This window comes from Neoarius graeffei, chromosome 14 (assembly GCF_027579695.1).
Source record: "Neoarius graeffei isolate fNeoGra1 chromosome 14, fNeoGra1.pri, whole genome shotgun sequence".
Lineage (NCBI taxonomy): Eukaryota > Metazoa > Chordata > Actinopteri > Siluriformes > Ariidae > Neoarius > Neoarius graeffei.
The window spans coordinates 69729977-69756086 of record NC_083582.1 but is presented as its reverse complement, the minus strand read 5'-3'; the positions used below and the strand labels follow the sequence as shown (position 1 = coordinate 69756086).

Genomic DNA, 26110 nt, shown 5'->3' with positions numbered 1-26110 from the left:
ACTGGTTCAGAAGCAGCTCTTCTGTCCTGAGCCACTTTATGAACACAGACCTAGCTTCATCTTTAATAACCCACATTACATCTGTAGACAGCTGGCTAGGGATCGGGTTCTGAGCTCTAGTCTCTGCAGAGCTACTGTCTGGCTGCTCTAATTAAATTATCCAGGCTCAGGTATATCGCTTTGTGGAGCTAATGAAGATTATTTTTGATCTGGGGTTGAAATTATGGTGAAAAATGTGGTGGTGGTGTTTTTTTTTTTTTTTAAATAAATATATTCCTTACCAACTTCATGTGGGTGTAGTGCATAATGAATACCCAAATAGTGACTTCACTGTTGGAGTACTGGTGCCTCAAATGCTTAATCAGGTATTCAGATATAAGATATACTAGTAGTAGTTGTTATATCTACAGCAGATCATGTTTTGTAGCTGATAGTGCTGCTGTACATCAGAGCAGTAAAGATGAAGGTGGCGTGCCTGTAATGTGGCCTGGTTGGAATCAAATAATACTGAAAAAATTTAAATTTGGAATTGTATTTTTGTTGTGTAAAGCTGGCTTTTAATACATCAATGGAAACGATGGATAAATTTTAAAGCTAGACTGCCTTTCAGATTTTTCAACTGTTGGTCATAAAAAGAATTTTCCCCAACACCTAATTATTTTTGTTTAGTGGACCAAAAGCTACTGAATTTGAATCATGGACTTCCAATTTTATTAGTTTAAAAAAAAACCCAATTATTAATGTATTTAAGGCCACATGGCCCTAAATTCTCCGCTATTTTTTTTCCTGCTTCACCCTGACCCATTTCAAGATACTACATCATGTGGTGGGCTTTCACCGTTCGTGCAAGGCATTGTGGGATACAAATTTGAAACAGGAGAGAAAAATGGAGGATGTGAGTGTGCGAATGAAACGTGAGAGACCGACTACAGTAACGGAACACGAGAAGAAAAGACGTTATGTTGTATACGAAGAAAAGGAAACAAACGCAGGACCAAACTAATAAATATCGTCGGTCAGTGAGCACCTCGGTGTGATCAGCTGTTCGTTTAGAGACAGAATGATGGAACTGTCAGTGCACGCTCAAAGGTAAACCTGTAGATGGCAGTAATGCAACACTGTGGATGCCAGCTGCTGTAAAACCCAGAAGAAGAAGAAGGTAAACCTGCGCACGCGGACTTCCTCTGTCTGCTTGACTGCGCGAAGCGAGCGATTTCATGCACATTATTTGCTTTAATCCCCGCAAATTAAATAACTTCGCAGCCACAGAATGGCTTGATATTTTTGAGATATTATAGAAAGAAACGCATCACAATGACCACATTTCAGAGGGAATTAAATTTCACGGATTTTACGAAATTGAAAGGCCGTCTACTTTTAAAAATAAAGCACTGAATAGGCTTATTCAAATAGTAGTTTTGAGGTTTTATAACAAAAACAAAATGGGTAGGTCCTAATTGCGCCACCAAAACAGCTCTGACCCACCAAGGCACGGACTCCACAAGACCTCTGAAGGTGTGCCGTGGTATCAGACACCGAGACGTTAACAGCAGATCCTTTAACACTAGAATACCGAAGGGCTGTGAAAATTTTCATCCCATACCAAAAGGGGTGCCCCTCCTCTTTTTCTACATACAAGCTCATCCCTCCCCCTTCAGTGCCGTTATCACCTGTGCAACTTTGTTTTGCAACATGTTTTACATTTGTTTTGTAAATCTTGAGTGCTTGTCAGTTTGTGCAAAGCAGCACCCGAGAGAGAGAGAGAAAAAGTGCACGCGTGTGTGCTTGACACAAGCATGATTACGGCAGAGCAATAGGGCCAGGGTTTTATATTTTATTTGGAAACTTCTGAGAAAAAAAGTCGCAATTTTCGAGAAAAAAAGTCGCAATTTTCGAGAAAAAAAAGTCAGAAATCTGTAGAAGGCGGGCTTCCATACGGAAGTGACACTCACTCGCGGCCGGTAGACATGAATGGCTGAGACCAGAGCCATGGAATTCAGAGTTGTGACAACCAGGGGTACAGGAAGTCGGTTGGTGATGTGATTCACGTAGATTCAAATGCTTCTAGGCAGCGGCTTTCTGTTTGCTAGAGACTAACACAGAACCACTACATAACAAGCCAAACCCAATCCCAAAATAACATTTGATTAAGTCGTCCATTTCAGCAGCACTAAACACAGTAGTAGCAGACTGTGGCAGCGGGGGCGTGGTCAAGCGCCGGTCTGTGACAGGAGGGCGGAGTCAGGGAAGGTAAGTGGCAGAATCACTACAGCTGATGTCAATTAACCTGTGTTTGTGTGACTGTAAGTTCTAACGAAGGGTGGAGCACAGAGGACGGCAGGACAGAGATCAGGTTCGCAAACACGGCTTTTATTGCCACACTTTTCAGTGAAACATCCAGTGACTAACACAGACACACACACACAACCGGCGTCTGGTTCGGGGATGAGCTTCTCTGCTCTCCCTCTTTAAGTAGGGCGCGGTCACTGGGAAGACACACACAAACACAGGTTAATTGACATCAGGTGTAGTGATTCTGCCACTTACCTTCCCTGACTCCGCCCTCCTGTCACAGACCGGCGCTTGACCACGCCCCCGCTGCCACACAGACTAAGTCTCCGTCAGCTCTGAATGACCTGGTACTTCCTGGTAGCCTAAATTTGTGACTTTTTTCTCGAAAATTTCGAGTTTATTTTCTCAAAACTTTTGACTTTTTTCTCGAAATTTTTGAGATTGCTTCTCTAAATTTTTGACTTTTTTCTCGAAATTTCTGACTTTAATCTTGAAAATTCTGAGTTTCTTTCTCAGAAATTTAAAAAAATATATGTATTTCTTAGTGGCACTATCGCTCTTCCGTACATGATGCACGCTTTAGTGCAGAATGTGTAACGTTCAAGGGAGACCGTATCAAATGGTGTAAAAATAAGTGAGCTTTTATGCAAGAATAAAATGGAATAACTAACTAACTAACTAAAAAAAAAAAAAACTCTAACATGTTTTAGTATATTTATGCCGCTTTTCCACTACAAACGCGGCTGAGTCAGGCTGAGCCGTACCGAGCTGAGTTGGGCTGAGTCGGGCTGAGCGGGGCTGTTGGAGTTGCATTTCGACTACAACCGCGCTGAACCGTGCTGGCTGGAAGTGGGTGGACACATTGGGTGGAGTTAGCGAAAGTGGGTGGACGTCAGGTGATGTCGTTAGGCGGCGCAAACAGTGACATCAGTGAGCTTTTAAGCGGTAGTCTCATGACCCGAATAGTAAACAATAAACATGGAGGACATGGAGTCGTTAGTGTTGCTGGTCTTGGTTCTGTGGCTTGTTGTCACCGACAACGCGGACAGATACTGGCAAGAGCGTATAGATGAGGCGAGGCGCATAAGGCTTCATAATTCTCGTAATTCTTCTCCTTCCGGGTTTGCGGTGTTTACAGATCCCAGCGCGCTCGCGGGGCGTGTGTGGGCATGTGAGGACACTCCTCCTCACCAATCAGTGCACGGGGGAGTGTCTGCTCACGCCCCCAACCTCACTCGGCTCGCTTTGGCTCGCTTCAGCCCCACTCCAAAACGGTGCGAGTTTTAGGGGCTAAGCAGGGCTGAAGCGAGCTGAGTCGTGCTGGTTTTTGGTAGTCGAAACGCGAGCCGTGTCGGGCTGAAGTGAGCTGAAGCGAGCTGAAGTGAGCTGAAAAAGGGTAGTGGAAAAGGGCCATTAGTGAAGGAGACAGTGTGGACGGCACAAATTAAGCATAAAAAATACATTCAAGTGATGGTAATGAAACACTAATGCTAATTTGTATAGATTTAAAAAAAATGTTCATGTTGAGTTCAAGAGAGACTGCAATCAGACCGTGTAAAAATATGCCGTGTTGAACCATGTTCACTGAACAGAAGTAGGGATTAAAGGGCAAAAACTTAACATGGATATCGTGATATGAAATACGAAGTATTGGGATTGCACCTTGAAATTGAAGCATGGCCACATATATAAAAGCTTATGAGTGAAGTGAACAGGGAAGGCCAGAGAAAGCTACACTGTGTGTTTGTAGACCTGGAGAAGGCATACGATAGAGTGCCGAGAGATGAGTTATGGTATTGTATGAGAAAGTGTGGAGTGAATGAGAAGTATATTAGAGCGGTGCAAGACCTGTATGAGAACAGTGAAACAGCAGTGAAGTGTGCAGTTGGAACGACTGAATGGTTCAAGGTGAAGGTGGGACTCCATCAAGGATCTGCTTCGAGTCCTTTTTTGTTTGCCATAGTGATGGGCAGCTTGACGGACGAAGTGAGGCAAGAGTCACCATGGAACATGATGTTTGCGGATGATATTGTGATGTGGTGAAAGTAGAAAGGAGGTTGAGCTGGGTTTGGAGAGATGGAGGGATGCATTGGAAACGAAGAGGAATGAAGGTGAGCAGGAGCAAAACAGAATACATGTGCATCAATGAGAATGGGGATGAACGGGGTGTAGTGAAGATACAAGGAGTAGACATAAGGGTTGTTTTACAATCGGTACGCAAGCTAAAATCACATTTAACACTTATTATCTTCAATATCAAAAGGCTTGACTAAATAAACTTGGTTGTTTATTGTAACCCTGTGATAGCTCTATTTACCATGCAAAAATAAAGTTATTTTTGGTGAATGTATGGCAATATATGTCATATTTAGCAAAATTACTCGTATCATTTAGAAAAAGTGCTTTTTTGACCACAGGTAGCTCCAAAAGGGATGCACTTAAATCATTCTTTATACCATAAAACACATATTTGATTCCATATCATTGGAAACATAGTTAAGTTTTAATGTTGAATGCCAGTAAGTTTTCAGACTATTTTGATCAAATTAGTATGTAATTGTGTCAAAAAAAAAGTCCTCTCCGAGACAGCTAATTTTTCAATATAAAATAACATATCTAAAATGATTATTTTCATCCTAAAATGTGGTCAAGATATTGGGACATAAATATTAGAGACAACTAACACAAAGCTTACAGCCTTATATTTAAAAGCATTATGGAAGTAGTGGATTCTGAATTGTCAAAAAAAAATGTCCTCTCCGAGAATCACTTCATTTGTTTCTCCCAGCCCTGCTTAAAGCTACACTTAATATTGTTATAATACAAACTATTACACATGCCTATGTTCATATTGCCGCCTTTCCACTACCAACGCGGCTGAGTTGGGCTGAGCCGTGCGGTGCTGAGTTGGGCTGAGTCGAGCTGAGCGGGGATGTTGGAGTTGCATTTCAACTACAACCTCGCTGAACCGTGCTGGCTGGAAGTGGGTGGACACATTGGGTGAAGTTAGCGAAAGTGGGTGGACGTCACGTGATGTCGTTAGGCGGCGCAAACAGTGACATCAGTGATCTTTTAAGCGGTAGTCTCACGACCCGGATAGTAAACAATAAACATGGAGGACATGGAGTCGTTAGTGTTGCTGGTCTTGGTGCTGTGGCTTGTTGTCACCGACAACGCCAACAGATACTGGCAAGAGCATATAGATGAGGCGAGGCGCATAAGGCTTCAGAAATTCTCGTAATTCTTCTTCTTCCGGGTTTACGGTGTTGACAGATCCCAGCGTGCTCGCGGGGCGTGTGTGGGCGTGTGAGGACACTCCTCCTCACCAATCAGTGCACAGGGGAGTGTCTCCTCACGCCCCTAGCCCCACTCGGCTCGGTTTGGCTCGCTTCAGCCCCACTCCAAAACGGTGCGAGTTTTGGGTGCTAAGCAGGGCTGAAGCGAGCCGAGTCGTGCTGCTCTGAGATAGTCGAAATGCGAGCCGTGTCAGGCTGAAGTGAGCTGAAAAAGGGTAGTGGAAAAGGGCCATAAGTGTATTAATTTCCAAAAGTGCAGATTTGATAGTTTTTTTTTAAAACCAGTTTGAATCAATTTGAATTTTGGACCCCTGTGACACAAACTTTGTACCCTGATTGTAAAACAACCCGTAAAGAAAGTTGGTGAATTCAAGTACCTGGGGTCAACTGTGCAGGAAAACGGGGGCTGCGATAGTGAGGTGAGAAAGCGAGTGCAGGCAGGGTGGAGCAGTTGGAGAAGGATTTCGGGAGTCATTTGTGATCAGAAAGTCCCAGCAAGAGTGAAAGGTAAGATGTATAAGACAGTAGTGAGACCAGCTGTGATGTATGGATTGGAGACCGTACCCTTAACGAAGAGACAGGAGGCAAAGTTGGAGGTGGCGGAGTTGAGGATGTTAAGGTTTGCGATGGGAGGGTGGACAGGATAAGGAACGAGCACATCAGAGGGACAGCACATGTAGAGAGCTTGGGAATTAAGCTAAGAGAGATGAGACTGAGATGGTACGGGCACGTCCTGAGAAGAGATGCAGAGCATGTTGGAAGAAGAATGTTGAGGATGGAGCTGCCAGGCAAACGAAAACGAGGAGATACATGGATGTGGTGAGAGAGGACATGAAAGTGGCAGGTGTGGTAGAGAAGGATGCGGAAGACGGAGCAATGGAGACGAAAGATCTGCTGTGGCGACCCCTAATCGGGAGCAGCCAGAAGATGATGATGAGTGAAGTGAACGAGTGAAAATATTCAACATGAGAAGATAAACTTCATATCTTCGCACTACCGTGTAATGTTCTTTATGGACAAAAAAAAATCCAAAGAATTTTAATTTTGAACCGGTTCGCCATTTTAACAACGTGTGTCTAGTCAGTGGGAAAACACTAGGAGTGACGTCATCGGAGTGTCTGGAAATGTCACTCTGATCCACGATGTATTTCATATGGAAAAATTTTTTTTTTTTAAACACGAGAAGATAAACTTCAGATCTTCAAGCTAGTGTGATATTTTTTTTCTCCTTTCCTTATATCGAGACAAACAAAAAATACCCAAAATCAATTTCCTCACGAGTGACTTATAGAGATTTATGCCACGGTTTTGGTTCTCCATGTCCTGCCTGTAGTTCATATGGTACTGTATGTTTTCCAGTAAAACACTCATCAATATAAAGTAATGTATAAAATAAACATTTTCTCACTTCACTCCATTCTAAAGGGCAGTGGTGGCTCAACAGTTAAGAGTTAAGGCTCTGGGTCTGGACCTTAACCCTCTCTGCTCCAGGGGCCTGACCTTGCCTGTCATGCCTGACCATGTGCCATGACCCCAGCTTCCTAACAAGCTGGGATATGTGAAGAAAATAACTCGACTGTAACGTATATGTGACAAAGGCTTAACTAAAGCGATGTGCTAATATACAAAGGATTTGCATCGTTTCACATTGGCTCTTGGGCTGGAATGGAGCGTCTGTCTTAACTGACAGGGTTTGTACATATCTAACAGCCTGGCAGGTGATATAGGAGGCTGCAGGTTGGTGTTTGGGGCGGTACTGTGTAGCGTAATGACCCCTAGATAAATTGAGTTCACAGGAAGTGATGAGCTCCAGGCCCAAGGGGAGAGGACACACTGTCCTTTCTCTGGCTTATTCACGAAAAGCCTTCAGCAGAGTGGTTAGAACATACCTGTTCCTGCACTGTTCTGTGTGTGTGTCTCTTTTGTGATCTTTTTGCCATTGTTTTCAGCTATGGTGATTTATTTATAGCATTTGGGAATTGAGTTTATTTTCCAGTTATTTGTTGAGGGTGTTCAGTTTTTCTTGTATTGTGATTAATATCTCTATGCAACACATTTAGGTTTCACTTCCTTCTACTTTTCATGCAATTTATATTTTTATTTCCATATTTAAAGGCACATTAGCTCTATTTCATTTCAGTAATTGATTGATTAATTCATTAATTTACCAGTAGATTCATCTGATAGCCATTAAAATGATGGCATCCCCCCCGGGAAAAAAAATCAACAAAAAATGAGTATTTATTATTATTATTTTTTAGAAGATTTGTAAAATGAAACGAAATAAAGTAAGCAGTCCAGACCAGCAAGGCTTATATTCTTCAGAAATCACTTTGATCAAATAATTCAATATTCAGCTCCAGCCTACACCCTGACTCCATTGATCCTGTCGAAAATCACTCCACAGACATCCCACAGGAAATGACTATCTTCAACATTTTAATAAAACCGAAGACGAATGGACTGTATTCCAGATTCTACTCATATTTTAATAAATATACATGTGTTTCTGTTCTGAAGCATTGTTTTGAATAGAACACTGCTGGTCAGGTTCTATTAATATGCTGCATTACCATACTACACACACACACACACACACACACACACACACACACACACACACACACACAGAGAGAGAGGCTAGACTGTTATCTGAGGACAGGTATGCCATCAGCTGGTATTTATCCCCAAGGTTTTTGTGTATCATGCAGCTTAAACTCTGTGTGTGTGTGTGTGTGCGCGCTTTGTCCATAGGCTGTATGAGAATAAAGGAGAATCAGATTTCATGGAGTCAGTGAGGAATCTCTTCACCTCGTTCAGCATCATGATGAACAGTGATGCTGAGAGCACCAGCATGGTCAAGGTACATGAGCTCACAGTCACTTTCTGATGATGTAATTCGCAAAAATGTCTAATCACAGTTGTTTTAATGTAAAGCTCATTACTCCAGGAACGTTTCCAGTTTGAACTCTCAAATCTTCCATAAAGCCTGAAGTCAGTTCTTTTAAGCAGGTCATGAACCCTCTCCTGCCCTGATCGATGCTTTAAAATGACTCACTTTTAAACCATCATGGTCTCAAAAAAAAAGCATTAGTGCACTTCTAATTCGGACTGGACAATATGACTGTGATAGAGATCATAATAAATCAACATTATACACTTTTCTGAGTATCATAGGTATCAGTGCATCACGTGAATGAATGATTGGATTTTGAAATTTAGTTTTTCTCTTGTTTTTCTGTCTCAGTATTTATTTATTTATTTTTAAAGCAAACTCTAGCCAAACCGAATTAACATAATGTCTTCAGGCATCACCGTTTTATATTTTTGCCATATTTCCGACTCCTTTTTTTTTTACTTAGTTTTTATTTCAGTTTCATTCAAAATCATATATACAGAATCATATTCATCATAACTGCTGTTTTTCAAGTTTTTCAATTCACATGGTAACAACTATGATACAATAAGGGAGACGGAGACTATAATGACAAAGAAAAATATAAAACAAAATAGAATAAAACAAAAGATAAAAGAAATAGAATTAAAAAAATCAGATTAATAATACAGACCGGACTCATATTGTATGGGTTACACACTATAACTGTATACCCATGGCAGGGCTCCACCTTCTAGTGAATATATCTTTTTGAAGTCTCAGGGAATATGTTATTTGTTCCATTTAATATACACTACCGTTCAAAGGTTTGGGGTCACCCAGACAATTTTGTGTTTTCCATTAAAAGTCACACTTTTATTTCCCACCATAAGTTGTAAAATGAATAGAAAATATAGTCAAGACATTTTTCTGGCCATTTTGAGCATTTAATCGACCCCACAAATGTGATGCTCCAGAAACTCAATCTGCTCAAAGGAAGGTCAGTTTTATAGCTTCTCTAAAGAGCTAAACTGTTTTCAGCTGTGCTAACATGATTGTACAAGGGTTTTCTAATCATCCATTAGCCTTCTGAGGCAATGAGCAAACACATTGTACCATTAGAACACTCGAGTGAGAGTTGCTGGAAATGGGCCTCTATACACCTACAGTGCCTTGCAAAAGTATTCGTACCCCTTGAACTTTTTCACATTTTTCCACCTTACAACCACGAACTTAAAAGTTTTTTATTGGGATTTTATGTGATAGACCAACACAGAGTAGCACATAATTGTGAAGTGAAATGAAAATGATAAATGGTCTTCACAATTTTAAACAAATAAAAATCTGAAAAATGTGGTGTGCATTAGTATTCAGCCCCCTGTACTCTGATACCTCTAAATACAATCCAGTGCAATCAATTGCCTTCAGAAGCCATCTAATTAGTTAATAGAGTTCTACTGTGTGTAATTTGCTCTCAGCATAAATACACTTGTTCTGTGAAGGCCTCAGTGGTTTGTTAGAGAACACTGAAGAACAAACAGCATCATGAAGACCAAAGAACTCGCCAGACAGGTCAGGGATAAAGTTCTGGAGAAGTTTAAAGCAGGGTTAGGTTATAAAAAACATATCCCAAGCTCTGAACATCTCAAGAAGCACTGTTCAATCCATCATTCAAAAATGGAAAAAGTATGACACAACTGCAAACCTACCAAGACATGGCCGTCCACCTAAACTGACAGAGCGAGCAAGGAGAGCACTGGTCAGAGAAGCAGCCAAGAGGCCCACGATCACTCTGGAGGAGCTGCAGAAATCCACAGCTCAGGTGGGAGAATCTGTGCACAGGACAACTATAAGTCGTACACTCCACAAATCTGGCCTTTTTGGAAGAGTGGCAAGAAGAAAGCCATTGTTGAAAGACAGGCATAAGAAGCCATGTAGGGGACACAGCAAACGTGTGGAAGAAGGTGCTTTGGTCAGATGAGACCAAAGTTGAACTTTTTGGCCTAAATGCAAAGCGCTATGTGTGGCGGAAAACTAACACTGCTCATCACCCTGCACACACCATCCCCACTGTGAAACATGGTGGTGGCAGCATCATGCTATGGGGATGCTTTTCTTCAGCAGAGACAGGGAAGCTGGTCAGAGTTGATGGGAAGATGGATGGAGCTAAATACAGGGCAATCCTGGAAGAAAACCTGTTGGAGGCTGCAAAAGACTTGAGATTGGGAAGGAGATTCACCTTCCAGCAAGACAATGACCCTAAACATACAGTACAGCCAGAGCTACAATGGAATGGTTTAGATCAAAGAATATTCATGTGTTAGAATTAGGGCTGGGTATCACCAGATACCTCACGATGCGATACTATGGCAATATTTTGCCCACGATAACGATAATATCACGGTACAGCGATTCTGCGATAATCGATATATTGCAAGAAATTTCAACCACATCACGATATCTGTGTCACTGAAGAAAATTAGAATTTATTGACCACTGTAAAATTACATTTCACATACATAACTACACACTCTTGCCAGACATATATTTGTCTCTGTTCCACTGCTGGCAAAACCAAGAGTTGCTTCACTACAACATACAGAAAATTCCCATTTCTGTGCTAGTATTCTCAACTTTTCTGTAAGCATGGACACATCAGTGCTGCTTAACAAGCAGAATCAAATTGTTTTATGAAAACTTAAAACTTGCACTGCAGACTGCACATACATTTCAGTGCTAACACTAATATCAATTTGTTCTTTGTAAACTTGAGAACATATACCTGAGAACATTTAACTTGTGCTTATTTTGCAGGAACAACACACTGTCTGGAACACACTGAAAAGTGTAGTGGCTATCTTAGTCTCCCTGAGCACAATTATGAAACAGTGCAGTGTGGGTCAGTGTCCACACACTGAAACTGAACTGAAACCTCAGTGAATCATGTTTCTTCTGAACTTAGAGTAAATACTCAAAATAAAATGCAGTGTCTCACGCACACTAAAATTGAAAATGCAAGATAAAGTGCAGCTTCTTGCCTTTGGCCTTAAATGACAAAATTAAGTTCACAGTTACAGTAAGTCACACATCACTGAAGTAGATGGGAGGACTTTGGCGCTGTCCAGTGTAGTTTGCTTCGGGTCGGGTTTCAGCGGCTCCGGCTGAGCTAATATGTCGGGGTGGTGTCGTGCTAAGTAAGTTCGCAAGTTTGTTGTGTTACCTGAATATCTAATTGGAGCGAAACAGGTTTTGCAGAGTGCATACTCTTTGTCCGGCTCACTGTTTTTTTTTTCTCTTTTCCTTTGGAATCCAAAGTGCCTCCAAACATCTGCCTTAAAGTTCAGCGGCATCTCTAGGTTTACATTAACAGCCATGCTTGCTTGTTTTTTTTCCTCACTGCAACTGCCGGGGAAAAAAGAGAAGATGAAGAGTGCCTTGAAGTGAGGGAGCGGCACAGCGACACCTCGCGGAGCGGAGGTGCGGAAGTCGTACTGGATTTACAACCCGTCTGAAACATGATTTATTATTTGAAAAAATATCGATATTCAAATTTTGAGTATCGATATTGAATCGGAAGACAAAGTATCGCGATATATCGCCGTATCGATATTTTTGCACACCCCTAGTTAGAATGGCCCAGTCAAAGTCCAGACCTAAATCCCATTGAGCATCTGTGGCAAGACTTGAAAATTGCTGTTCACAGACGCTCTCCATCCAATCTGGCTGAGCTTGAGCTATTTTGCAAAGAAGAATGGGCAAAAATTTCAGTGTCTAGATGTGCAAAGCTGGTAGAGACATACCACAAAAGACTTGCAGCTGTAATTGCAGCAAAAGGTGGCTCTACAAAGTATTGACGCGGGGGGGCTGAATACTAATGCACATCACATTTTTCAGATTTTTATTTGTTTAAAATTTTGAAGACCATTTATCATTTTCGTTTCACTTCACAATTATGTGCTACTCTGTGTTGGTCTATCACATAAAATCTCAATAAAAAACTTTTAAGTTCGTGGTTGTAAGATGGAAAAATGTGAAAAAGTTCAAGGGGTATGAATACTTTTGCAAGGCACTGTATGTAGATATTGCACCAAAAACCAGACATTTGCAGCTAGAATAGTCATTTACCACATTAGCAATGTATAGAGTGTATTTCTGATTCGTTTAAAGTGATCTTCATTGAAAAGAACAGTGCTTTTCTTTCAAAAATAAGGAAATTTCAAAGTGACCCCAAACTTTTGAACAGTAGTGTATTTCCTTTATTTTTTCTGTCCACATATTGTATGTTGGAGGGTCAGGCTTCAACCACCTTACTGTATTGCATTTAATTGCTGTTGCTAGCAGTATCTGTAAAAGATATTTTTTTGGCTCTTCCTTCGATGCTTCTTGGTAATAGACCTAGTAGAGCCATCATTGGGTCCATTGTAATATTTCCACCAAATTACTTTATTAAGTGTTTCAAACACTTCCTCCCAGAACGTTTCCAGTTTCGGGCATAACCAAAGTATGTGGATCTGATTTGCCAATGTGTGGGCCACAGTTTCTCCAGCATTTATTTGAGCGTGTAGTACTAAATTTAGCCATAATTTCAGGTGTCCGAAAGAACCTCATGATTACCTTCCATTTAAATTCCCTCCATACATTCGAATTAGTTACCAAATGTACTTCAGTACATATTTCTTCCCACATATCATGTGATATGTTGGAGTTAATTTCAGTTTCCCATCTCCGACTCCAATTTTGAGGAAGAAAGAAATATTTTACCAAAACCAATCCAAGGTTGCTTCCTGTTTTCTAATACCAGTTCACATCAATGAAGCAGCAGACTCAAAGCAGGATTAAAGGTTTGGCAGAAAATCAAATCGACAGTCGATTAGACACGTTCAGTGTTTTAGTACTACGAGGCAAATATCGTGAACAAGTACTGGAGGATTTTCTCTCCGAGAATCATTTTTAATCCTGAATACATGGCCAGATCTTCTTATGCACGCTTAAAGACGGGGGGGGGAGCGATTCTGGTTGTTCAAGATGGCTGCCTTTACAATGTTCTCACATTCAGCAGAAGTGGGGAAGTTTTTTTTTATTTATTTTTATTTTTTAATAGATGATCCTGTGTTACACTATGTCCAAAGCCACATCAAGTCCATTTAAAATTTTCAGTGAGATGGATTTCAATGTAATGGATGCCGTCGGTGGAATGGATAGATTTCCTTCACACCATGACTTGTGCTGACGCTCTGAAGACTAAAAAATCAGATATCACATGTGAAAGCTGATTAACTGCATGTGCGATTCAGGGAAAACATTGTGTGCATTAAATCCTTTCACTAACCTTCTCCTTTTTTGGATTCAAAATCCAATTTATGCTGGAACAGATTCAAATTTTAATGTAAAGTGTTTATATATAACATAACAGGTCTCCATATTTTGAATACCTGATAGTTGGATGCAACTCCACTCATGCTCGCATAAATGGGGTGTGTATTAGGGATATTTATTATATTATGTAAGGGATAATGTACAGTGAGCTGGGCATTATTGCAAAATAAACCCAGACAGGGTGATGCAGGATCTTGAATCACCCTGCAGGGGTTTATTTAAATATTAGCTGGCTTTGAGTGTGTAAGAATCTGAGCAGGTGAGTGGAGCAGGTGGGTGGAGCACGGAAGCACGGCAGGCCAGAACTGAGTTCTCTCAAACTCTTTATTTTTAGCTTTTCAGCTTTCACTTTACACTCTCCCAGTCATACGCATGCACACACACAAGCGTTCTGGTTGGGGAGAGAGCTCCCTTTCTCTGCTCTCTCTCTCCTTTTATAGGGCGCAGTCACTGGGGAAGACACACAAACACAGGTTAACTCACATCAGGTGCAGTGATTCTGCCACTTACCTTCCCTGACTCTGCCCTCCATTCACAGACCGCCGCTTGACCACGCCCCCGCTGCCACAGAGTGGTATATCTCATATATTCCATTCAGCTAGCATTATATTGAGCAAGTCAAATACGAGTTCAGTATCATGCTAGCTGAATGGAATATATCTGATGTACCATGGAAAAAAAAGCCAGCCAATATTATTATTATTATTATTATTATTATTATTATTATAATACATACGCACTCTCTGCATATCAGCATTCTCAGTGGCCAACGCTAGCTTACTCGCAAGTTGGGGTTGTTAATGCGGCAGTGAAGTCACCTATAGCCGGTGTTGGGTTCATTAGCCCGGCAGTGAGTTCACAGGATTCATTAGCGCGGCATTGAGTTCAGAGGATTCATTAGCGCGGCAGTGAAGTCACCTACAGGCGGTGTAGGGTTCATTAGCGCGGCAGTGAAGTCACCTTCTGGCCACTGTAGCATTCAACAGTAGCACAGGCTAACGACCGAGAAACTACGATTTCTGTCCCAAGACTCTTCTTCCATGCACGCTCGCCGCAGCATTTTTCACTCAGACTTAAGTATTCATTTCCTGATGTAATTTACTTACTTACTTTTAAAATCAACATCGGCAACTACACACAACAGCGTGACCTGGCAGCCAAAATTCTCTCAAAATCTTCCGTATTTAACGAAGCAAACCTTGCCGGCCATGTTCGTTTACAAACTGTCAGTCACTTGCTAGCATGGAAGTTTTGCATATCCGACGTGTCTCTTTTCCAGTTTTTCAATGTCCGTTGGTATTTTTTTCCGCTTGTAAATATGCGTGAAAAATATATAATGAAGTTTTGGTAGCCTTTTGGGTGTTCAGTGCGTCTTCAGTTTCAGTCTTTAGTTTATTTACTGAGTGCTTAATTATAGCATAGCTAATCCTAGCAGTAGCACTGGATTAGCCTCGTCTTCTCTCTTTCCCAGCGGACCAAGAAATGATTCTGCACACGCGCAGCAGAAAAGTTTTGTGATTGGATGTTCACATGAGCGCCAATATGTGACGTCATGTTGTCTCGACAACGTGCAATATTATCACAATATTGCACACTCTCCATTGGGTAGAGTGGCGTAATACATGGAGGATAAGCGATATGATAATATTGCATGCTCTCAGTAAACCCACTAGAAGGGAATAGAATACATGTTTTATTCCATGGAAAAAGTGGCCCATATGTATAATAATTTGCAATAATGAACAGCTCACTGTACATTATCCTGCTTATTACATGACTACTTACTAAAGACATCAATAACTACACAAAATATTGATTTAAAATTATTTGATTGATTTTAAAATTTTTATTGCTGCTGCTAATGTGGTCCTTAGCAATGCTCTGTTATACAGAATTAACAGACTGTAGAATGTTGGCATGTGATGATAAATTGCAATTCAAATTTGATGATTTGAATCAATGCAAGAAAAAAAAAACGAACCGTGATTATCATCAGGTTGCATAATCTTAGTTTTTCCAAGTTGTGATTTGCATTATTTAGACAACAGAGGATGCAATAACGATGTCACCATAGGTAGAAGTAAAACAGCTCTAATGCAAAAAAAAAAAGATCTAAAATAGGAAAGAACTGCTGTGTGATTGACTGTACAGATAGATTTAAGAAGAAACCGCAGCTCTCTTTTTACAATGTGCTGAAAGCTAAAGAAAAGAGAAGCAAATGGAGGTAGTACAAATGTTCTTAATTTTATTTAGAAAAGGCCTATTTGCTAACTTTTTTTCATTTTTAATAAAAGTAATATTTTAGTTAATTGATGATTAGATTTTACTCTAGCCTTTACCAATGTGGGGAAATAATTATTGCTGGTTATTAAGAAAACCTTTTTTTTTTTTTAATTTAGCAAAAGTAGTATTTAAGTTGACGAAAAGGAAAATGTTTCCCCTTTTTTGATGATAAAATCCCCCCCCCAACACATCAAGAGAAAAATCAAATCGTGAGCCCAGTATTGTGAATCAAATCGATTGTGAACTGGGTGAATTATTACATACCTAGTTGAATACTGTAATTGACCAATCATAATCGAGTATTCAACAAAGCCGGAGTAGTAACTAGTTTTAATCCACTCTGAGTGTAAAGTTCTCGTGTGTGTGAGGGATTAACCTGCAAAATGCAATGCTTTGAGTATTGTGTTAATGCTTTGTATTCTTCATTGTTCATGTTGCAGAGTGATGCATGCTGGCTGTGTTTAGCATCCGGCTGTTTTCTTTCTGATCTCTGTGTGTGTCCCCTTTCTCCCCGTTTTTCTCTCTGTCTCTTTTCTTCTCGTCCTCCTCTCTCCTGGACTCATCCTCTTTAGCTGCTCCTGAAGGTATTCTGCCATTGCTTTTTCTCTTCCTTCAGTTCTGTCACTTTATGTTCTGACGTATGGCCTTGAATCCTAATAGAAATTTTATCTTCACACTGCTTGTGTAACACAAACGGACTACAGTAAGAAGCGTTCCATGAAAAGGAATCCTGTATGAGGACGTGCAGTTAATTATCATTATAAGATGTTTATTCAGTACAGCTTGGTCTGGAAGAGGCGTTTTAGAGAAATGAAACGATTCTTGTTACATCCTGATGGCTTTGTGTCCTTGAGGAAAGAAAGAAAGGAAAATGGCAAACAGTCATGTTCTTTCCTTTCTGTCTCACACACTTAACATCCCGGACTCTTCATTTTGTTCATTCCCTCCCGTCCGTCCGTCCGTCCTTCCTTCCCTCCCTCCCTCCCTCCCTCCCTCCCGTTCCTTCCTTCCCTCCCTCCCTCCCTCCCATTCCTTCCTTCCCTCCCATTCCTTCCTTCCTTCCTTCCTTCCTTCCCTCCCTCCCTCCCTCCCTCCCTCCCTCCCTCCCTCCCCTTCCATCACAGTGAAATTGTTTTGCTCCTTTTTTCTGGTCAGCAGCCTGTACACCACCTCCTTTAGGACTTGTTCTAACTGGTCCTGCATTTTTCTAACAAACTTCACTCCAACACTGCACCATGTACGGTGGCAGTAAACGGACAAAAATCTCTATTACAAAGCACTAAAAGCAAGTGGCACCTTCTCGTTCTTGGTGCAGTACCTGCCGGAGGCGGGCTCTGGAGACTCTGATGTAATTTGGTTCTTTAGTTTTCAAAAGTAAACACTCGAGCTGCCCTCATTTCAAAGCTGACACTCAAGTCAAATCAAATCCGTATCAAAGTGGAAAGAGCGAGTGGGAGAGAGGGAGAGAGAGACCCCATCAAAGGAGAAGCTTCACAAGCCTCATACACTGTTGCTACTCTCTGTAGATTCCCACTCAAAGTTCCCGTGTTAATGATCGCTAAACCAGACCCCAGGCCAGGAGATGAGCATCACAGCCTGCAATTTATTCTCACCTTTTCACCACAGGCCACGGATTCACTTTTCCAAAACACGAGCAAAGGAATAAACATTCTACCTTCTTTCTAAAACACAGCAACTATTTTATCATTACTGTATACTTAAGGTAGGTATATCAGGTGAAAATTCAGCCCAAATTGCTTGAAACTGGTCTCATTGAATTCAGAATTGAATGCAGAACAACATACTTTTTACAGAATTAAAATATGTTTATCAGATCTTGAGATATTACAAATCAAAGATTGAAAAAAGGCTTAATTTTTAGAAAACTGCCATAATATTCTGTATGAGGATCACACGGTCCAAAATGGGCCTCATTAACCAATGAGATCAAAAGTTTTTTCTTAACTTTATTTTTCAAGATATTTACATGGAAAGTGGCAGGCACATAGATGGTTGTATACTGAATACAAAGTTTTAAAAAATATTAAAAACTAATTATGCAAATTTGTATTTAATTAGTATTAATTTTGCTAATTAGGTGAAAACGTTTAATTGGTACACACTCTCCTTCAAAGTTTCACCAAATGGCTTTATTTGTGCAATATAAAGCTGAGCTTAACTCTCATTTATACATCACAAAGGAGGAGAAATCAATGTTAATTACAATTACAAATCCAGTTATAAAATATGCATAAATAAGCATTGAGTGTCATTCACATCTACCATTCTCGATCAAAATAAAGTAGTAAAAGAAAATTTCTAATATCCTCTATGTGCTCTGAAGGCCTTTGTATTTCTAAGTAAGGCCTACTAGTGTTCATATTAAATAATATAAATTATTATTTCGATTAATATTCACAGCTTCCAAGGTGGACCTCAAAAAAAACCGTGTGAGCCACATCCCATAAACAATTCCAGTTAGTTGAATTGAAATTGACACTCGCGTTTCTGACTTCCGTTTTTAAAAAAAATCATTCCAACCACTAAGATCTGAATATTTGTCATCAAAACAACTATAGTTGTATTCTAAAATAGTTATTTATTTACAGGAATCAGTTTGGTTTGAAAAAATAAGTAGGTAAAGCTATGAAAACTCACTTCAAAGTCTCCCGTGCAGCATAACATCAAAACTAGCTGAGGGAATATTTTGCTGAATACTTCATCAGAAACAGTGAGAGCGAGAGAACATCCCTATAAAAGTTATCTGATAGATATTCATGAGTAATTCAGTCAGAAAACGATCGAGAGAGAGAGAGAGAAAAAAAGCCTGACCGCTTTCCCATGACTCAAAAAGAAAAGCACCGACAGTTTCCCGACATCCCGTGAGCAGAGTGTGTACTCTGTTGTACCAACTTCAACCTGCTGTTACTCCCAAAGTACTGAACAGACCTTAACGAGATACATTTCTTTCCAAAGCAGAGATTATAAGCTTTTTAATGATAGTATTCATGATAGAAAGTATTCAAGAGTTAAGCAATGCAGGGTTTCCCATACATAGACCATTGTGTGGCGCAGCGCCACACAATGGATTCCTATCGCCACACAATCAGACTCGCGATTTTGGAAAAAAAAATTCCATTGCGTATCGTTCCGTTCATTCATAGTGCTCTTTCTTCTCATTCACGCGCGCGCACACAGAGACAGAGAGGCGTGTACACAGGCCTGCCGTTGCGCATATACCTGGACTGCAAGTAGGCCTGTTAGGCTAATTAAAAATAACGCAGCCTTCCCGATTCGCCTTCCGACCCCTTATTTTAAAAGGTAGCCTACGTCGTGCTCGTGATGAGCTTTATCATAGCCTTCTTGGCTTACAGGAAACGGACATCCCTGAGTCAGGCTATAAACCAATTTTGATGCAGACAGTAGCAGCTTGACGCGAGGAACCGACCTTATTGCATTATCCCGTTTATCCCGCTTCAGCAATGACTTCCCTTACGATAGGGCACTTGAGTTTTTTTTCAGGAAGCCACGCAGAATTAAATGTTCTGATAGGGCATGCAGGCTTTGCACCAATTAGGGTAATGCTTTTCATTATTGTTAGTTGCCCTGGTGTTACCTTAAGTGGTTTCTTACATCTAATTATGATATTTTATTATTATTTTGTTACATTATACTATTTATTTCATTTTAGTATTGGTTGAGGTAAGTGTTGAGTTCAATATTGAAAATAAATCCTCCAGCTTGTTTTTTGCAATTTATTTCTTGAATGTCAACTAAAGAATGAAAGATTGCCACCAAAAAGGCAAAAAACTAAGGTCAAAACCAGAGATGCACCGATTGACCGGCTGCCGATCGGAATCGGCCGATTTTCACGTAATCGGCCATGACCGGCGACTGGCCGGTCAAAATTAAAATATGCCGATTTTCTGCCAATCAAAACTTGTGTATCACATAGAGATGAAAGTGGAAATATGCGTAATTCGCAATTAAAAAGACTGCAGCTACACTGGCAGCTTGAACATGCTTTCTAGTGCGATTGTGTTGCGCTTGCGCAGAACAGTGTCAGTCCTGCGCGCCTAACGAGCTCTGACACGCGCGCGCCGTTAACAAAAAAAAAAGAACTATATTTGGATATCCAAATATAGTGAATTTTTTTTTGTGCCAGATATTGGATGTGAAAAGAAGAAAATGTTTGTGGTTGTGTGAATTTCCCATTACAGGAATTAATATGTTAGCCTATTACCAAACATCTAGTTAGATTTGTACAAAGAGAGAAAGAAAAAAATGTCTGTTTGTTTTACGACCTTGGTTGCACTTGATTCCATTGGAAATTACTCTACGAATACACATTTGACAAAGATGATAGAATGGTTATGGTATAAGTATGACTGGAAATTATTTTTGTATTTTGATACTGAATGAAGAAATGGGTTGTTCTATAAGGCATAAGCTTTCAGATCTAAATAGGCTTATGAAAGTGTGTTCCATAGCAGTAGGCAAATAATATATGAGGGGGAAGTTGTTTTTGTGCCAGATATTGGATGGGAAAAGAAAAAATGTTTGTGTGAATTTCCTATTTCAGGAATTAATATGTTAATACCCAACATGAAGAAAGATTTTACAAAGAACAATGTCTTTTTGTTTGTTTTCAACCTTTGAGGTGTTAAATTTATTACTGAAAATCTGGCAGAATGTTCTATTAAAGAAAAGATAAAAAGAAAATAGTCTTTGTGTGTGCTGTGAAGTGGTTTGAAAAAATGAAATCGGAATCGGCCGAAATCGATATCGGCAGGTCACACTCCATGGAAAATCGGAATCGGCCCAAAAATTGCAATCGGTGCATCTCTAGTAAAAACTAAACTTGAGCTTCAATTTTGGTGAGTAATTTTCATAAATTTAAAAGACAGGTTTTCCACCAACATCAAGCCCAGCAAACTAATGGCCTGCCCTGTAATGTAAAGTTGGGTCGAGGAATGAAACCAGGCAGGGTTCTGGTAAAAATTGTTTTAGCTGTCTTCTCTTAAAGAACTTGATTTAGATTGAACTGAATAATCTCAAATGCTTCTTGTAGCTTTAAAATAGTCCCAGCAGGTGACTCTGAAGAAAAATACTGTGTGTTTGAACACCGCCCGCTGTAAACACTTTGCATACACCCCAATGACCGACTCCACCGACCGCCACGACACCACCGCGCACGATTGCCTCATCGGCACAGTGGAGCACCACAAATTGCTACCTGGTCTGTGGGAAACACTGCAATGACAGATTTGGAAACTTAAATTGTGCATGCAGACGCTCATTTTCACAGCACGGCCAGCGAGCGTCTGATATGCCTACTTAAGGAATGCAGGTTTTCCACCTTTGATTTATGTCTGTGTGGTGAAATATCTGTAGGTCATGATATACCACAATATTTATCAGGTACAGTGTTCTGGTGGACACTATACTGTATATGTATCTATTGCATCTTTAGTATAATGGAAATGGTTTTACATTTACTGTAGCTGTCTATTGTGATATAGATGAATATCTAGTAAGGCTTAAAACCAAAAGCTCTCATTCCTGTTGTAAACGATACCTATTATTATTACCATTTCTCAAAACAAGACGTTTGACTGCCACAAAATAATAAACTTAAGTTCACTATTTTTTGGGATAAATTTGATTTTACAGATCTGATGACACAAAAAGTAAGATAGATAGAGGAACTTTATTAATCCCACGAAAGGAGATTCAAATGTTACAGCAGCAATTGGTAAAGACAGACAGATAACAATTAACCACTGGACAGTAAAAATAAATAAATTACACAGAACATGACCTGAGATGTAACCGCTGAACTGAACTGCTTTTTCAATGAAGACAAGTGCCACGGTTGCTGGATAATCCCACTTAGAGTCAGCATATGGTATAGGTAGCCTGATATAAAAACACTCAGTGTAGAATGGCCTGATTTAAAAGCAAGTAAGAAATGATTAAATTCTTAAAAAGTAAGACATAATTAAACATAACTGGCTATAATACATGATTTATAATTTTAGAGCGTCTGCTTATAATGCAAGTTTGTATATTCATCCATTTATCAATCCATCCGATTGTTTGACTAGTTGGTTGGGTAGGTATTGTTATTGTCATTAACCCTCTGGGGTCTGAGGGTATTTTCTGGCACTGATGATTTTGTTACGCTCTGATTTTGTCAATTTCAACAAATCTAAACAATATTTTCAAAGTCATATGACTTTTTTGTATTTAGCACAAGTTCAGCTACAATAATATCTATGTAGTATGTCGTGATTGTACTAAAAAAAAAGATAAATGAAGATGTTGTAAAAAGCAGTTTTAGAACTATGTTGGAATGTGTGAAAAAAGGATGACCTTGCCCATTGTGACGAACTGTTTTGGTCACTTGAGGTGATTCTGTTCTGTTCAGTTCACAAAAACTTAAATCTGCTCCACTGATTTGAACAATTAACTAGCCAGCAAAAAATGAATGTCCTATTGTTTTGGGATAAAGGGGAGGGGTATTCAATGAGAAGGGTAAAAAAAATTCCATTCCATTCAATGAGAAGAGTGAAAATCCCTCCCACTGCCAACTCTTAATCCCATCAGGTCAAGTGATCAAAACGGTTCGGCGCAATGGGTAAAGTCAGGTTCTATTCGTAGGTACCAAAAGACAGGTTCTGAACTTCTCCAGTTTTACTATTGATGTTGATAGTGTGTCTGTTAGTCCTTCCCAAGTTATAAAAAACCTTGGAGTTCTCTTTGACTCCACCCTTACGTTTGAACCCCATCTTAAACTAATTACTAAGAATGCTTTCTTTCACCTCTGCAATATTGCACGTCTCTGCCCTTTTCTCTTGGAAACTGATGCCAAAATGTTGGTCAATGCGTTTATTTTTTCTCGTCTTGACTATTGCAATTCTCTCTTTTATGGTCTCCCTGACACATTGCTCAATCACCTGCAGTACATTCAAAACTCCTCACACTCACCAAGCGCACTGCTCACATCACTCCTGTTTTACAGCAACTGCATTGGTTGCCAATTATTTCTCGGATCAAATACAAAATCTTGCTGTTAACCCATAAAGCTCTTCATGGTTTCGCCCCTTCCTATCTCTGTGAGCTAATTCATTTGTACTGTCCCTCCCGCTCCCTCAGATTTTCTGTCTGTGGACTTCTGACTGTTCCACGTTTTAAACTGGCATCTATGGGTGGCAGATCATTCAGTCAGTGCGTTTACATGCACATAGAGAAAATCGAATTTCTGCCATAGCTCGACTGAAATCGAAGTTCTAAATGCCATGGAAACACCTTAGCTCGGCTGAAATCGAACTGAACTGGATTTCTCGTAATCGAGCTACGCGACCTAGATTATGCGATTGTAGCCGAGCTACTTAGTGCATGTAAACCCTATCGAGCTACGTAGTCGAGCTACTTACTTCAGCACTGCCCCTTCCGGAAGTGACGAATGACGAGACCACAAGCGGGAAACACAACAGCCTCGGTCGGCATGACAACAGTAGTAGAAACGTGCACTTCTGGAGCAATGAGGAGATAGAGTTCATGCTCATTCAGCTAAAGGAGTTGAACATCTCATCTCAGCTCATTATCTCTTAGCCACTTTATCCTGTTCTACAGGGTCGCAGGCAAGCTGGAGCCTATCCCAGCTGACTATGGGCGAAAGGCGGGGTACACCCTGGACAAGTCGCCGGGTCATCACAGGGCTGACGCATAGACACAGACAACCATTCACACTCACATTCACACCTACGGTCAATTTAGAGTCACCAGTTAACCTAACCTGCATGTCTTTGGACTGTGGGGGAAACCGGAGCACCCGGAGGAAACCCACACGGACACGGAGAGAACATGCAAACTCCACACAGAAAGGCCCTCGCCGGCCACGGGGCTTGAACCCAGGACCTTCTTGCTGCGAGGCGACAGCGCTAACCACTACACCACTGTGTCGCCCGGAGTTGAAAATATATATATATATATATATATATATATATATATCTCGATGTTGCTGTCCTCGTCGTCGTTCTTCTTGTGAACACGGAACTGATAACTTTGTTGATACTCTTGAATAGCTCTTCTTCATGACGACAACTGGAAGTGTACCAACACGATGGGGCGTGTAGCGCCACCTGTGGCTCAGGTGCACAATGTACCTCACACAATAGCTCGATTTCCTTGTGTGCATGTAGGATTGGATTTCTCTGGCACCCCTGCTGGGACCCTTAGCTCGATTACCGACAGTAGCTCGATTTGGATGTGCACGTAAACGCACTGAGTGTTGCTGCTCCTAAACTTTGGAACTCGTTACCACAATCGCTTCGTGACTGTTCCACACTCTCTTCCTTCAAAGCTAACTTGAAAACTTTTCTCTTTACCTCACACTACTCTTCCTAGTGTGGCCGCTTTTTTTGGGGGGGGGGGGGGGGGTAACTCCTGTGTAAAGCGTCCTTGGGTTTGTGAAAGGTGCTATATAAATTGAACTTACTATTATTCCAACACCGTTCTAAAACTAATTTTTACAAAATCTTCATTTATCTGGTATTTGACTCTATTCAGTGGGTCTTGAAATTAACTCTTGTACTATTTTACTCAGTTAAGAGCCACAACCTACTCTGTTACACAATTACTCTGTAATGTTGCTCTCACTCCAAGTCCAAATTTTACTCTAAACTCAAAATGGAGCAAAATTAACTATTTTTGAGGAAAATACTTTTAACTCTGGAAAAATTGCTCAGCCATTTTTCCTGTATATGCACTAGTGCGTGCACATCAACCAATCTGCTCATCAGAAATAGAAGAAATATTTACACTTACTCGAGTTGATCTTCGGCTGGATCGAGTCGAAGTAAAAAAAATAAATAAAAATAAATAAATAAAGGACTGCTCATAATCAGTGTCGTAGTTCTCAAGATTGAACTGAATCTCTGTCTTGAATCATGAATTGATTCACTGTCCTGAATCATCCGAAGCACAAAATCTGCATGCCATCTCGCAACAAGTTTTACCTCCAAACAGCCTAAACTATGGCTGGCAGATTTTATCCTGTTTACGGTGGGCGTTCCCACCGCGAAAGAGAAACCAATGGTAACCAAAAGAGTGAAAGTGATTATCATGCCGTTACCATGTGAATAGTCTTTTATGAACGTGTCAGTGCACACTCAGCGCTCCAACTCTGGTGTGACTGAGTAAGGTGACAAGTTTTTTGTTTAATCTAATTTAGGTAATTTAAAAAATATAATAATACTTGGTAGTGGACACATAGGAAAGTATAAAGTTTCTGTCAATATGTTTATCATGCTTGTATGATTTAAAAACTCGTGAAGATATTTATCTAAATCCATGACCTACTCATTCTAAACCTGCCGAGCTTCGCTGGCAAAGCTCACAACCCCAAGAGTTAATACAGAAGGGTTAATACAGCATTTGGTTTGCTACCAAGAAGTTTTGAATTGTGACATTATTTTTTTAAGAATTGTGTCATGCAACCGCATTTAAAACAAACATCTATCTATCCATCCATCGTAATTGGTTGGCTAGTTATCTGGTTAATCTATTATTGTTATGGCGCTGGCTTGCTACCAAAAATTTGACAAATTTTTAAAATGAATGAGAATTGTTTCACTTAAAACCCTATTTAACACACACACACATCCATCCATACACCTAATTACCTAGTTGTTTGTTTGTTTACTTGGGTAGTTGGTTATTAGTACTGTCATAACAGCACTGGTTGGCTACTGGGTGGCGCAGTGGTTAGCACTGTTAACTCACAGCAAGACAGTTCTGGTTTCAAATCTCATGGTTCCTCCCATAGTCCAAAGACATGCAGTCAATTGGCTATTCTAAATTGCCCATAGGTGTGAATGTGAGTGTGAATGGTTGTTCATCTCAACAGTATGTTAGCCCTGTGATAGATTGCCATCCAGTGTGTACCCACCTCTCTCCTGAAGTCAGCTGGGATTGGCTCCAG

At 40.3% G+C, this 26110-nt stretch overlaps 1 protein-coding gene across 1 annotated transcript in view; it reads left to right on the top strand.

The window, feature by feature from the left end:
* The window catches only part of dock1 (dedicator of cytokinesis 1), a 742670-nt gene that overhangs the window by 256812 nt on the left and 459748 nt on the right, over positions 1-26110 (top strand). Inside the window, exon 23 of the mRNA XM_060940282.1 lies at positions 8343-8451. Within this exon, the coding sequence (XP_060796265.1) occupies positions 8343-8451 (109 nt within the window). The remainder of the gene's footprint in view (positions 1-8342; positions 8452-26110) is intronic.